Below are 15370 nucleotides of genomic sequence, written 5' to 3' on the forward strand. Positions count from 1 at the left end.
CATTTAACCTGGCAGGACACTTGGAACACAAATTGGAGGAAGGCTTATTAAGGCAAGCCTTTAAGAAAAAATCAGAAAGTACTGAGGAACTATGAAAATGAGAGATAACCATGAAAAATAAGGCATCTGGGCAAAATTTAAAAGGACGGGGCATGCTCAGCCTTGAGCAAATGTCACCATGGGGAGCCACGGTGACAGTTTTCTAATACATAAGGAATGCACGTAGGAGAAAAGGATCCATTTTTCCACTCATCAGCGAGAACAGAACAAGTGGGACCATCTTAGGTTTCAGCTGAGAAAACATCTGTCATGTGTTTGAGCCATAGGAGAGGAGGAGCTGCCAAGAGGACTGGTGAGATCATCCTCGCCCGAGAAGCTTGTGATGAGATCACGGTGGCCAGGGTCGCTGTCCATCACGGCTGGACCACATCGGCAGTGCCCAAACTATGCAGCCTTCGGGGCTCACAGGCTCTGAGAGGGGATCTCCCTGTTACAGGGCAAATCTACTTCCTGGCAGGGCAGGTGCTGACTCATGGCCACTCTATTTTGCTTCAGATACATAAGAATCAGAAGGGAACTATGCAAAACCTTTCAGACTACCTTGGTACCTGGAGTCCACGATGACATCTGTTTCAACAAAAGCACATTTATTCCTTTTTTTAGAGCTAACTCCTATCTTCCCAGTAACAGCAGCATGGCAATGGGCACCACATCAGTGACAGCTCTGAGCTACTAAACATTTGCTCTGTGCCAGCACTGCACACACCTCTACTCACTCATGCCTTACCTCACAATGTCCACTTTACAGATGAAGAAACTGAGGCTTAAGGAGGCCTCCTGATTCACTGAGACCCCACTGCCAGTCATGTCCAGGATGAGATTTGAAGCCTCAGGTCTCTGTTCTATGATCAAGATAAGGCCTCTATGTTGCCAATGTTCAGTAGAATGGAGAACGAGTGCCTTTTAGAAATCAGCCCCCCTGTCTCCTCTCTCCCACCCTTCCAGCTCCAGATCTGGAGATACTTAAAAACAAGTCTCTTCCAAAAGGCCCTGCCACTTCCCTGCCTCTGCTATCCTGTGCCTGCTCCCTCAGGACTCTGCTACTAGCCTGGATGAGCTAATGGGACTGATGGAAATGTGGGCATCCTTCACACACCAGCACCCACTCAGAAACATAAAGCACAGGCTTTCTGCATTGTCTTAGAGCCAGGAGCAGGTGCTTTCATGTTCACTGAGAGCTCTCCTCAGAGAGACCCCAAGGCCACTACCAGCAGAGGAGCTAATGTGCAGATACTGCCATCGAGGCACCAGATAATCCCAGATCTGATTTTTGTCCCAGCTTCTCTACAATGTCATTCTCAGCTCAATGACTTCTCCCCCTTTGCCTCTTTCGGAAGTCCTGAAATGGCTGAAATAGTTTCTCTACAGACTTGAAGAAGAAGTCTTCATTAGCACTCTGATGCTGTGCGAGAGCCTTGGCCTCATCTCTCTGCCTTCATCACAAGGCTTCCCTGGGGATCTTTTTCCTTTGCCAGACAATTCAGCTAAGGGGACCAACCAGCTGAGCCGTTCCTGATGTAAGACTTCAGAACTCAAAACCCCTTAAGAACCACCAGAAAACAAGTACAGGAAGCAGTGCCTTGGGCATGAGGACATTGGCTTAATACTACCCAGGGTGGGTGTCTATAGTGTCACAATTGTACCAATTGGTAGGAAAGCAAAACACAGGGAAATTCCTATCAGGCAGGCTTCCTAGACAGCAGGATCAACTTGGTGGAAAAGAGTAAAAAAGAATTTTCCTTCTAGTCAGAAAACTGTGTGCTGAGGCCAGGCCTGGAATCAGGTGAATGAAATTTATTCCTTCTTGATGGAAAATTTGGATTCAAGTTACAATGTATATTCATGGGTTTCTTAATTTTTCTTCCAACTTCACCAAGCTCAGTGAAGCTTAAAGCAGGCTTTTCCTTCATGCAAAGGGATGGAAAAGGCCCAGAGAACAGACAATGCTGAGCCTTGAGGAGGAGGAGGAGGAGGAGATGGGGAAAGAGAAGGAAGAGGAAGAAGAGAAGGGCTTTCCAGAACTTTCCTCTCCTGGCCTCTCTTTCCAAATCAGTATTTGGGAAGGTGTGGGAAGAGGGGAGGTTAGAGATGTCTTCTGGGGGTCTGGTTTCATGGACTCTAAGCTGTGAGGCTGAATGCCACACTCCAAACAGCCACATGACCATCAAATCTCCCCAGTGAACTCAGCTGAGACATGCTGGCCTTCCCTCATGTGTCAGCTCTTAGCTGCTTTTCCAGCAGATGCATTTGTTCTGAATGACCCAGTCCCTCCAGGGTCATCTTTTGTGGCTCTTTCACCATAATGCCTATGTTCTATCCCCCATAATCAGCAGCACATCTGAGATACAGATGGATAGGATCCCATGATAAGAAGGGTGCAGAAATGTTCTCTGTGTGTGGCCAACTGGTACCTCTTCATATCTAACCATTAGCCCTAGCTACATTATACCAACTGTGGCTCAAGAAGCTCAGCTTCTGAAATTGCTACCCATCCCTGGAACATGCAGAGAACAAACTGCGATGTAAATTAAAATCAGAGTCAACTACCTTCATGGCACCCATAGCTTGGAAAGTCACAGCTAATCTCGAAGGAGTCAGCGCTGCCAGCATCGCATTGAATCTTGCACTCTTGTTCTTAATAGGTGAATGGTATTGCCCATCTGGAGCCACAGAACCAAACCTATGGTAGGGAAGAGGTAGGTGGAAAAGGGGGGTAGAGTTAACACAGAAGAAGAACATGGCCCCACTAGAAATAGTGCCGTATGCATACACAGGGTTTCCAGATGCAGGAACCGCCCTGAGACATCAGAGTTGGGGTAGGGCAAGAGCCTCCCCAGAATATTCTGACCAAGGCTTGACTCAGGGAAAGTAGAAGCAGGTTTCATGCCACCACCATCCCGTGACTAAGCAGTGGCCCTTGGCACAAAAAAAGCATGAGGACCACCATCATTAAACCAACACTAGAATGTGAAGACCACACATCAATCCACTCTTTTGTTGTTGATATATAATTCACATTCCATAAAATTCCCCCCTTTAAAGTGTGCAATTCAGTGGTTTTTAGTACATTCATAAACTCATACAATATTACCACTGTCCAATTCCAAAACATTTCATCATCTCAAAAAGAAAACTCATACTATTAGCAGTCACTCCCCATACTCATCATACTCCAGGCCCTGGCAACCATTACTCCACTTTCTATCTCTACGGATTGTCTATTCTGGATGTTTCACATCAGTGGAATTGTACAATATGTGGCTTTCATATCTGTCTTCTTTTACTCAGCTCATTGTTTTCAAGGTTCATGCATGTTGTAACTGTGTGTCAGTACTTTATTTCTTTTTATGGCCCAGTGATATTCCATTGTATTGAAACACCATATTTTGTTTCTCCATTCATCAGTTGACAGATATCTGGGTCATTTCCCCCTTTATGGCTATTATGAGTAATTATGCTGTGAACAATTGTGTACATGTTTTTGTGTGGACATGTTTTCAATCCTCTTCTGAACAATGTTTTCACAAATACCTAGGAGCAGAATTGCTACTGGCTCATATGAAAAATTTAAACTTTTGAAGAAGTGCCAAACTCTTTTCCAAATTAGCAACACCATTTATATCCCCAACACCATTTACATCCCCACCAACAATGTAAGAGGGTTTCAATTTCTACACATCCTCACCAACCCTTATCATGGCCTCTTTTATTATAGTCATCTGACCAGGTGCAAAATGGTATCTCATTGTGGTTTTGATTGGCATTTCCCTAATGACAATGATGTTGAGCATCTTTCCATGTGCTCATTAGCCATTTGCTTATCTTCTTCGGAGAAATATCTATTCAGATTTTTGGCCATTTTTCAACTGGGTCATTTGTCTTTTAATTGTTGAGCTATAATAGTTCCTTTTATATTCTGGATAATATGTGTGTGTGTGTGTGTGTATATATATTGCAAATTATATAGATAATATATGTATCATATACATTACAATATATACAATTTCCAAATATTTTCTTCTATTCTGTGCATTCTCTTTTCACTTCCTTCATAGTGTCCTTTGAGGTGCAAAGGTTTTAAAATTTTGATGAAGTCCAATTTTTCTCTTTTTTTCTTTGGTTCTTGTACTTTTGGTGCTTAAATCAAGGTCACAGAGATTTACACATATGCTTTCTTCTAAGAGCTTTACAGTTCTGGCCCTTACATTTATATCTGTGATCTATTTTGAGAAAATTTTTGTATACGGGATGAAAAGAGTCCAACTTCATGCTTTTGCATGTGGATGTCCAGTTGTCCTAGCACCATTTGTTCAAAAGACTATTCTTTCCCTCAATAAATTGTCTTACTATCCTTGTTGAGTATTAATTTACCATAAATGTAAGACTTTATTCCTAGACTCTCCATTCTCTTTCATTGTCCACCTATTATCCTTATGCCAATACTACAGTGGGTTTTTTCCTTTGTTCTTTCTTTTTTGTTTCCCACCTGCTTTCAGGGGGATCCACTATAATATGACACCATCTCAATTACTGTAGATTTGTAGTAAATTTTCAGATCAGAAGAGTGAGTCTCCTATTTTGTTCTTCTTTAGCAAAACTGTTTTGGTTATTCTGACCCTCTTGTGCTGCCATATGAATTTTAGGATCAGTTTCTCAATTTCTGCCAAAAAAAAAAAAAAGGCAACTGGGATTTTGACAAGGATTGCAATGAATCTGAACATCTATTTACTGGTCCATTTTTTATCAATATCCCAAAAATGGGGCGCCTCCTTCAAAATACCTGTGTTGCCACTACTGCTCTCTGACATATTGGGCAGCTTAATATGCCAATAGAATGGCTTAAAATCAAATCCTGCTTATCAAAAAAAATCTATATATTCTCATGTCTTCTATGGACCATGTAGCTCACTATCATTTTTCTTTCTGGCTGGATCTGACTTTCTAATCTATAGTATATTGGATGAATGCTAAGCCAATGAATCTAGCTTCTGGCAGACTGGTCAGGCCCCTGAGATCTCATGAGGGTGGGTCACATATGAGGAGCTCTACATCTGTGGTTTTCCTTCCATCTTCTCCATCTCCCAGAGTGGAGAGCTGTTGCTAAGTGATCAGAAAATGTGCAGATGCCTCTGAGGAAGGCTGGTGGTGCTCAGACCTGCTCTTGTGGGTGCTGGTGACTCCTGAGGGGCCCTAAGGGCTTCCCCACACACCAGGATAACTGCAAAGATGCTTTCTTTATTTCCATTTTATTTCCTACCAATTCCCAGGGCCAGGAGGGGGGCAGAATTTACCAGAATGGTCCTTTTAAAGTTTGTTTCCCACACGTTTTTCCTAAACTTTTGGCATTTATGACATCTATCTGCTGGCAAGAGCTTTCAGGCAATAAAAAAGAGTGAAATGTTAAAGGAATATCTATAGTAAAGCTGACTATGCAGAGCTTGCTTGTTTGCTTGCTTTTTCACAGATTTCAGTTTGACTATAGGTCAGGATTTTTATTGGATAAATGAAATGCTGTTGAGAAAAGTAAGGCAATTGGAGTTTCTTGGCCTCCACAAAGTGTAATGTGAACCCCTAGAGCTTCACTCCTAAAATGCACCTGAAGAAGTAGCCTTCACCTCACGGTTTAACCCACCCTGACATCAGTGGAATACTGGGAAATGACACTGAGCACCTCTCACATTATCCATCCAAGCAGCACTGGTTACAAGAGCCTCCTAAGCTAAAAGGTGGTACCTTACCTCCTTACCCACAAAGGAGGCAATAACACTACCTGGTCTGTAATAGTAAAAAAAAAAAAAAAAAAGTTTTCAGGAAACAGCCTAAATGTCCAACAAGGAGGATGGATTGCATAAATTATAGATCATTTATTTAACAGCCTATTATGGCAATATTGAAAATGATAATGTATATATGTATTTCCTGTTGCATAAAAACATTTGACATGGGCAGCCCTGATGGTCCAGCGGTTTGACACCACCTTTGGCCCAGGGTATGATCCTGGAGACCCGGGATTGAGTCCTGTGTCGGGCTTCCTGCATGGAGCCTGCTTCTTCCTCTGCCTGTGTCTCTGCCTCTTTCTCTGTGTGTGTGTGTGTGTGTGTGTGTGTGTGTGTGTGTCATGAATAAATAAATAAAATCTTAAAAAAACCACATTTGACATAATGTTAAACAGAAATGACAAGTTATAAGAAATAGAACTTATAAGTGGATCTCATTCAGTAAAAAGCAAACACACCTCTCTGTTGATACACCAGCTTGGAAGAAAGTCTAGGTAGTTACACATTAAAGTATGCATAACAATCATTATGTCTGGGTAATAGCATTTTGGGTAACCTTAATTTTTTTCTGTTTTCTTATGTACATTTTCCAACGGATGATCAATAAATTTGTAGTAGTGGCTGGAAGACAGCCTGGATATGCAGCCCATGAGACCCAGGTGCCAGGCCTAGCTTGGGAAAGTAATGAGATCATAGGTACAGCCAATCCAAGTTAAAGTGAAAACTACTCACTTATCCAGCAAGTTCTCCCTTGGTATCCGAACCTTGTGAAATATTAAAATCCCATTATCCACACCATGAAGACCTAGAGAGAGCAGAAAACAGCTGCAGGAGGCAAATCCATGCTAGTATCAGAACTATGATTCCTGTTACTTCCCAGGCCTGTCTCGACTAAAACCCAAAACACTTTCTTTTACTCCCAGGATGGCTGATGCTTCTCTAATTGGGATAAGGATGGGAACGCTCTGTATTTGTTTTCTTAAAGAACTGTGCCTTCTGTGCTCCTGGGCTCAGGTGGAAGATCTGGGTGCTGCGACTTGGAAAGGAAGAGCTCTAAGCAATAGAAGGAATGTCAGGCTGAATGCAGTGAAGGCAGCAAAGCTACTTACTCCCCCAGTAATACAGAAGTCAAATTTCTCCTCCCTCCCAACACTTCCTTTCCAGAACAAGGGGTAAATTTGTGAAGTCAAATGCCTAGAAAGACTCAAGAGAAAATGGCCACAAGGACAGCAGTGAGTGACTAGGGTGACCCAACTCCTCAGAAGGTTTTTGAAAGCCACTTGATTTACTTCCTAATGACACCTGTCAGAGTCTGGGGTCTACTTTTTGTTCATCTCACACTTAGGAAGATTTAATCTAAGGGGGAAACAATCTTTAGTAAATGTCCTTATTTAGAACAATACCCCTTGACAAGGACACAGTTGCACTTAGGAGCTTACAAGGAAACCAAAGCAGACTTTCTGAAGTTGCTGGTGTTTTAAATGTCTGGCACCACTTCACAAGAGCTGGGCCCTTTGCTCTCAGCAGCACTTGACTCAAGAGGCCTTCCTGGCCTCAGTCAATCCTGAGAGATACAGTTAGAGCACTCACAACCCCACTTGTAGCCCATTCCTGCAACTGTGACAGTGGTCAATAAACACTGAGGGGCTGAACAAGATGAGACTGTCCCCTCCACCACCAAAGAATCATCTTATGCCCCCTCTTCTCTTTCTTCTTTCTTTTTTCCTTCTCCCACCTGTTTCTTTGGCTTGGTTTGGCCTTGGCTGGGGACAACCAGCAGAGCCCACAGGTACAGTCTGCTCTCACAATGTTATTGGTTGAACTGTGTCTCCCACTCCAAATTCACATGTTCAAGTTCTAACCCCTAGTACTTATGAATATGACCTTATTTGCAGACAGGGTCTTTACAGAGATAATCAAGTTAGAGAGAGGTCATTAGGGTTGCCCTAATCCAAGGGACTGGCATCCTTACAAAAAGGAAATTTGCACACAGACATGCATACAAGGAGGAAGAAGACCATGTAAGCATGAAGACAGCCATCTACAGAGAGAGGCCTGGCACAGATTCTCCCTCACAACCCTCAGAAAGAACCAACCCTGTCAGTACCTTGACCTTGGATGTGTAGCCTCCAGAACTGTGAGCCAATACATTTCTGTTGTTTAAGCCACTCAGTCTGGGGTACAAGAGCTGCAGCAAACTCATCCACAAAGTCAGTCCTAGGGATTCATCAGGGCCTCCTAGGCACCAAAACCAGACCGTGGCTCAGGAACAAGAAAGAGAGAACCTCAATCTGTGTTCTGAGAGCCCACTGGTCCAAGAAGAGGAGAGGATGCAAAATTACTCAGGGCAAAGCTGCCTTATGACTAGATAACACTAGAGGCTGGGAGAAAATAAGACCAATGTATATTCATAAATGGCAATCTTCAACATTCCCCAACAGTTCTGACATAAAAGACTCATCAGTCTTCAAAATCAGAGAGTCTTTGCTGCCTTCACTTTTTTGGTGAGTTAGGTTAGACTCTCCTTGGGTGGGGCTGAGAGCAGGCAGGAAGTGCAAATGAGGATAGAAGGAGTGTCATCTGGGGACTCACCTTCCTTGTACATCATATCAATAGCGGTCACTCCCGGGTACAAGCTTCCTTTTTCATCACGGATAGGAACGATAAAACAGTGGGGGCCTGAGGAAGGCAAAGAGACAGTTGCCAAACTCTCTTTTCTAAAGATACAATTAAAGCTTTATTCATTTCCTGGAGTAGTATACAGTTTTGTTGATTCTGCAATTCAGTCAGTTCTAGGACTGTGCACTGTGCATAATAGTGTATACAGTGATACCCCCTTGTCCACAAGGGATATGTTCCAAGACCCTGGTAGATGCCTGAAACCATAGATAGTCCTGAACCCTAGGTATGCCAAGTGTTTTCCTTTATCTGCATACCTACAATCATGTTTAATCTATAAATCAAGCACAGTAAGAAATGGACAACAATAGTTCATAATAAAATAGAACAATTAGGGACACCTGAGTGGCTCAGTGGTTGAGCATCTGCCTTCAGCTCAGGTCATGGTCCCGGGGTCCCAGGATCAAGTTCTGCATAAGGCTCCCAGAGGGAGCCTACTTCTCCCTCTCCTTCTCTGCCTCTCTGTGTGTCACTCATGAATAAATAAATAAAATCTTTTAAAAAATAGAATAATTACATCTATATGCTATAAGCGTTATGTGACTGTGGTCTCTGTCTCTCAAAATACCTTATTGCATTGCACTCACCCTTCTTGTGACACTGTGGGATGATAAAATGCCTATGTGATGAGATGACATGCAGGGAATGAGGTAGGCAATGTGACAGTGTTACACTACTATTGACCCTTTGACCATACATCAGAAGGAGGATCATCTGCTTCCAGACTACAGCTGATAGCAGGTAACTGAAATCGTGGAGAGCAAAACCGTCAATAAGGGGGCAAGGAGGAGGACTACTGTAATGCCAAAATGTAATAATAAATTCAGGCATTGTGTAGATTTAAGAAATAAAGTTGATACTGAGTTTATACAAAATAAAACCAGTGCAGTGCACTTTCAAGGTAAAGTACTTACTGGAAAATCATAAAAGTAAAGAAAATTATTCTAGCTTTCTGTGCCAGCACAAACCTTGTGATCTTCCATTTATGATGAGCTGAGCAAAGACTGCTGCATAATTCCCATACATCGCATTTCCGATGTACATCTTCTCAGCATTTTCACATGGTGTGTCAATCACAAACTCCTACGCAAAAAAAGAATGACAGAGTTTTCCTTTCCGGTGGCTCATCTCAATTCCTTGGCTCACTGCAATGAATACTGTGAAACAGATCCACATCGTGTAGCAGGACACACTCAGAAGATTTCAAAGCAGAAGAGCAGACTAAACCCCCAAGCCCCTAGTGATATATACTCAGCCTCTCCCATATAAGCCACCAGCAAGGTTCACAAGAAAGGATGGCTCATCTAATGATCTGGGGCCCCTAGTTGGATGAGTCCATGTCTGTGTGTTTTATCTTATCTGCTGGGCACTGCCTCTTCTGGACAAATCACTTGGTTCCTCATGCCCTTCACTCTTGTATAGGCCTTGAAAATCTCTACCTCATTGATATGGCTCTGTTGTTTAAGTAGCAAGTAAACGAAGGCCAAAACTGCATGCCAGGATGCAAGCAAGATTAGTAAGCAACCATGACCTATTCCCACCATTCCTGAGAATCTCAGCCCACACAATTCTGACTTTTATAAAGGGAAAAACCCTCATTTGAGCCTTTGGATCATTGTTTCAGATCCTGCCTCTCCATTTTCTTGATCAATGAATAGAATAACTAAAAGTTCCCCTAAAATGTATAAGACCTTAAACTGAAGCATTCGTAAATAATTCTCTACCTTATAAGGGAAAGAATCTTAGAATATGCCACCCAGTTTGTCTCCATAATATGACCAAGGATTCCAGCTCCAAACAGTCTGAAATTAACATTGGTTAAGAAGATGCAGGGTTTAAAAAAAAAAAAAAAAAAAAAGAAGATGCAGGGTTTTTGTTTTCAGGCTCTGCTCAACCTCGGTCTTCTTTCTTTTCCTCTCGGGAAACCAGTATAGAATCACAATGTAAATGTTCCCCCTTTTACTTCTAATTCTTTTTTTTTTTTAACATTTTATTCATTTATTCATGACAGACAGAGAGGCAGAGACATAGGCAGAGGGAGAAGCAGGCTCCCTGCGGGGAACCCAATGCAGGACTTGACTCCAGGACCCCAGGATCATGCCCTGACCCAAAGGCAGACACTCAACCACTGAGCCACCCAGGCATCTCCTTTACTTCTAATTTTGCTCATTACCCAGGTTACCCTGAAACCTCATGTCAAGGAGAACTGACAATAACTGCCAGCTCTGAATACAGAGTACCTGGGACAGGTTGGGGAACCTAGGGGAAATGGCAAAAGAGCAGAAGTGCACGTTTAACTGGAGCTGATTATATCGAAGATGTGGCTGAACTAAACCAACGAGCGATTGATCATGTAAAAATTATCTCAGAGTTCAGATTTTAAAGTATATAGACTACATTTTTCCTGCTGGCCAAGAAATACATTCTTGAAGCCTAAGAAAACATTCTCTGACATATGTTTGCACAAGGAAACTTTTAACATGTGCAAGCGCTTTTCAGAAACATAAATGGACAAACTGAATCTTTTTAAGAGAAGTCTCTGGAGACTGCCCTTGTCTTATCAGGCCAGTCAGGATTTCTCAAAGAAAGGAATTATTTGACGCTGGGTGCAGTAACAACAACAACAAAAATACTACAAAACAAAAACAAAAACAAACATGTGGTAAAGGCACCCTTACCCTCGAGGGTAGGAAGGGGAGTAGTAACCTTGACCTGGCAGAAAAGATCTGGTGGGGTGGGGAGAGAGACAAGAGGCCATCCATCCCTTTTAACATGTGATACACTCTGGGAAAGGAGGTTTGTCACTTCTGGCAAAAATACTGCTTTGGGAAAGTCTGCATAAGCCAAAATGCTGGCATTGAAGCAGGATCTAAATAATGCACACCATGTGTGTTGGTTCTTACCATAATTAGTGGTTGAAGGCCAACAAAATGGTCAGCAGTGTAAAGCACTTTAAAAAAAAAAAAAAGAAAAAAGAAAAGCTGTGACCAGAGAGCTCATAGTTCCATTTATTTTTGCTATTTAACATAAAATGTAAAAATAAAACTCTCTCTTACCTCTTAATTATCCTTACCACTATCAGCACCACTGTCCAAAAATAAAAAATAAAACAGCCAACCCACAGCAGTGAATAACCAAAAAATGTAAGAGATTGAAACAGTTCTCAAGGGAGAGAAGCTCATTTGATATGCTCTCACATTTTAAAAGGGAAATGAAGGGGAAAACACAGAATGCAATGAAGGAGAATTCATTGCTATGAATGCTATGTCAATTCTCAGTGGCTCAAGTTTATGATGGGCTTATTCTCTCTCTCACTCCCACCAGAGGCAGAGTGTTCACCAGAGTCTCCTCATCATTATGATTTCAACTTTGCAACTCCCCTGCAGAAGGCAACAGCTGCCGAAATACACCAAGTAGCTAAATCATTTATGTTGTTTGGGGAAAATGGGACCCACCCAGGGAAATGATTTTTGTGGGGGGAAAAAAACTGTAATAAGAAAGAAATAAGAATTCTGGGGTGGAGTTTCTTTTATCCCCCATTAACGACAGCAAGGCAACCTCAGTATCATGGTTTAGGGAAAGAAAAAACTGACCAAGCAAAAACTCAAAAGATGGCCGGTCAGCATACCACCACTAGCAGGAAAGCCAAGCTCTTAGGGGCAGTCCCACTTGAAGCAACCTGGCTCATGAGCTGCATATTCGTAGCCCATTTCCTAACTTCTGTGAGCCAGTTTATCCACCTGTAAAATAGGGACAACAGTATCTCCCTAGAAAACTATAGGATATTTAAAACAATGTTATATATAGAGTGCTTACCCTGATGTCTAGCACACACGTGCTAAATTACCAGACGTGGCTTACCGTCACCTTTTGGGATAGTTATTGCAAGGGAATACGGTAAACTATACAGAAGGTACTTGACACAGAGCCTGGCCCATAGTGAGCATTCAATACATGTCAGTCATTATTCTTGCTATGACCTTGGACATCAATGACTATTGTAGAGAACTAGCATATGGGCAGGAGGAAAGGATGAACATATTCCAATACAACCCTTACTTGAATCTGTTATTCTAGACCCCAATCACCTCTAAGTAGCATTTGTGGGTCAGGAAAACCTCCTAGGAAAAATTCAGATTCTAAAAAACAAACTCAGAAAATGGAAAGAATAGACTGAGTAGCCACACTTACACTCATGCCCCATGCTTGCACACGTATATTGACCCAAACTCATGCCAAGAAATAACTTCAAAATGTATTTATTCCTTTGTAGTTCTTAGAAAAACCCAATATCAAATGAGAAACTGCAAAGGAGAGTGAAATAAGTAAATAGTTTCTTTATTCAGGGGGAGTAGAAGCTAAAGATATGGGGACTTTGGCCCCAGGAAGGAGGAGAGTCTGGTTCTGAACAGATTTCCCACAGCCCGGAACTGCGGAATGATGGGCAGCATCCTCACCTGCGCAGAGAGGTCAAAGGTGGCTTCAGTCTGGATCCCTCTCACATTGCTCCCATGGCCCCTCTCAGTCATGGCAAACATCCCGGTGTATTTCTGCTCCTGGAGTTCACCAGATATTAGAAGGGAATTAGCTAGTCAGATGGTTGCTCTAGCTGCAGACCTCTGATAGTCAAGAATGTGAGTGAGAAAGAGGGGAGGGGAGCTGGAGATATAAACTAGGAGTTCAGCCTAGTGACAGCTAATATGATAAAAAACACAAGTTTTTATAAGGCAGTCTTGAAATTCTCATTCTGAACAAGATTCTTGCTGACACTAATTCTCTTATTTTTTTTCTGCAAACATGCACACGTGCGCGCGCGCACACACACACACACACACACACATCTTGTTTCTTTGAATTTTAAAGGCTCTCCATAGAAGAAGACATCTACTGAGGTACACGCCATACCTGGAGTGGCTGAAGCCACTTAGTTACATGTCCTGGGCTTCCAAGATTCCTGACTGCACCGCCAAATAGCCAATAAATTATTCCACACTGAAAACAAGGACAATATAGACCAATGTTAGCAACAGTCAAGAGGTTAATGACAACTAAACCCCTGGCCAAACTCCATTCGAGGAGCATTTGTTCAGCTCATCAAGTTTTACAAAAGTCCCACAAATGGTAAGGCATCCATGCCCTTCCCCTCCATTGCCTGAGATGCTCCAGTTCCTCTCCGCAGACGTAACTCATGGTTGTCTCTCTTGGAGGGGCCACCCTAACACTGAAAAATGTCAGTTCTCCATCCTCAGGGCTGCCCAGTTCAGCTCACCAAATGACTCTTTTTTTTTCCATCTTATTTTATTTCATCATAAGTGCACCCCTTAAGCTTCATCCCCTATTTTCTTCATCTCCCCACCCACCTCCCCTCTGGTAACCAGCAGTTTATTCTCTATAATTAAGAATCTGGTTCTTGGTTTGTCTCTCTCCCTTTTAATTCCTTTGCTCATTTTTTTTTTGTTTCTTAAATTCCACCTATGAGTGAGATCATATGGTATTTGTCTTTCTCTGACTGACCTGTTTTGCTTAGGATTGTACTCTCTAGCTCTAGCCATGTTGTTGCAAGATTTCATTCTTTTTATAGCTGAGTACTATTCCATTATATCCATTTTACATATACGTGTGTGTGTGTGTGTGTGTGTGTGTGTGTATCCCCCACATCTTCTTTATCCATTCATCATCTGTCAATGGACACTTGAGCCGTTTCCATAGTTTGGCTATTATAGGTAACGCTGCTATAAATATAGAGGTGTAAGTATCCCTTCCAATTAGTGTTTTTGTACTTTGGGGGTAAATACTCAGTAGTGTAATTACTGGATTGTAGGGCGTTACATTTTTAACTTTTTGAGAAATCTCCATACCATTTTTCACAGTGACTGCACCAATTTGCATTCACACTAACAGTGCAAGAAGGTTCCTTTTTCTCCACATCCTTGCCAACACCTGTTTCTTGTGTTTTTGATTTTAGCCATTCTGACAGGTGTGAGGTGATATCTCACTGTAGTTTTGATTTGCATTTCCCTGATTATGAGTGAGGTTGAGCATCTTTTCACGTGTCTGTTGGCCATTTGTATGTCATCTTTGGAAATGTCTATTTATGTCTTTTGTTCATTTTTTAACTGGATTATTTGTTTTGGGGGTACTGAGTTGTATTAGTTCTTCATATATTTTGGATTTTAATCCCTTATTGAATATGTCACTTACAAATATATTTTCCCATTCAGTAGGCTGACTATAGTTTTGTTGTTTCCTTCACTGTGGAGAAACATTTTGTTTTGATGTAGTCCTAATAATTTATTTTTGCTTATATGTGCCTTGCTTCAAGAGGTATGTCTAGAAAAATGTTGCCACAGCTGAGGTCAGGAAGATTAGTGCCTGTGCTCTTTTCTAGGATTTTTATGGTTTCATGTCTCAAGTTTATGTGTTTAATCCATTTGGAGTTTATTTTTGTGTAAGATGAAAGAAAGTGGTCCAGTTTCCTTCTTCTGCATGTGGCTGTCTAGTTTTCTCAACAGCATTTGTTGAAGAGACTTTTTCGCATTGGATATTCATTCTTCCTTTTTCAGAGATTAATTGACCATATAATTGTGGGTTTATTTCTGGGTTTTCTGTTCTATTCCATTGATCCATGTCTCTATTTTTATGCCAGCACCATACAGTTTGAATCACTGGAGCTTTGCAACATAACTTGAAATCTGGAATTCTGATACCTCCAGTTTTGTTTTGCTTTCAAATGACACTTTTGAATGTGCAGTCTGCCTTGTCTGCTCAGGGGTTAGCTCAGTGCCTGGTATATAGAAGATGTGTCACAAAGTATTTGTGCACTGCTTCCAGGCACTGGCCCAGTCTGCAAAGTG

General features: G+C 41.9%; 1 protein-coding gene across 4 annotated transcripts in view; it reads right to left on the reverse strand.

The window, feature by feature from the left end:
- Positions 1–15370, reverse strand: part of ACOXL (acyl-CoA oxidase like) — a 353848-nt gene that overhangs the window by 298128 nt on the left and 40350 nt on the right. For all 4 annotated transcript variants that reach the window (XM_072770257.1, XM_072770256.1, XM_072770255.1 and 1 more), the window contains exons 4-9: positions 13422–13508; positions 12974–13072; positions 9485–9599; positions 8430–8516; positions 6570–6642; positions 2608–2740 (exon numbers count right to left, since the gene is read on the reverse strand). In XM_072770257.1, coding sequence (XP_072626358.1) covers positions 2608–2740; positions 6570–6642; positions 8430–8516; positions 9485–9599; positions 12974–13072; positions 13422–13508 — 594 coding nt within the window. The remainder of the gene's footprint in view (positions 1–2607; positions 2741–6569; positions 6643–8429; positions 8517–9484; positions 9600–12973; positions 13073–13421; positions 13509–15370) is intronic.

This window comes from Canis lupus, chromosome 12 (genome assembly GCF_048164855.1).
Source record: "Canis lupus baileyi chromosome 12, mCanLup2.hap1, whole genome shotgun sequence".
NCBI lineage: Eukaryota > Metazoa > Chordata > Mammalia > Carnivora > Canidae > Canis > Canis lupus.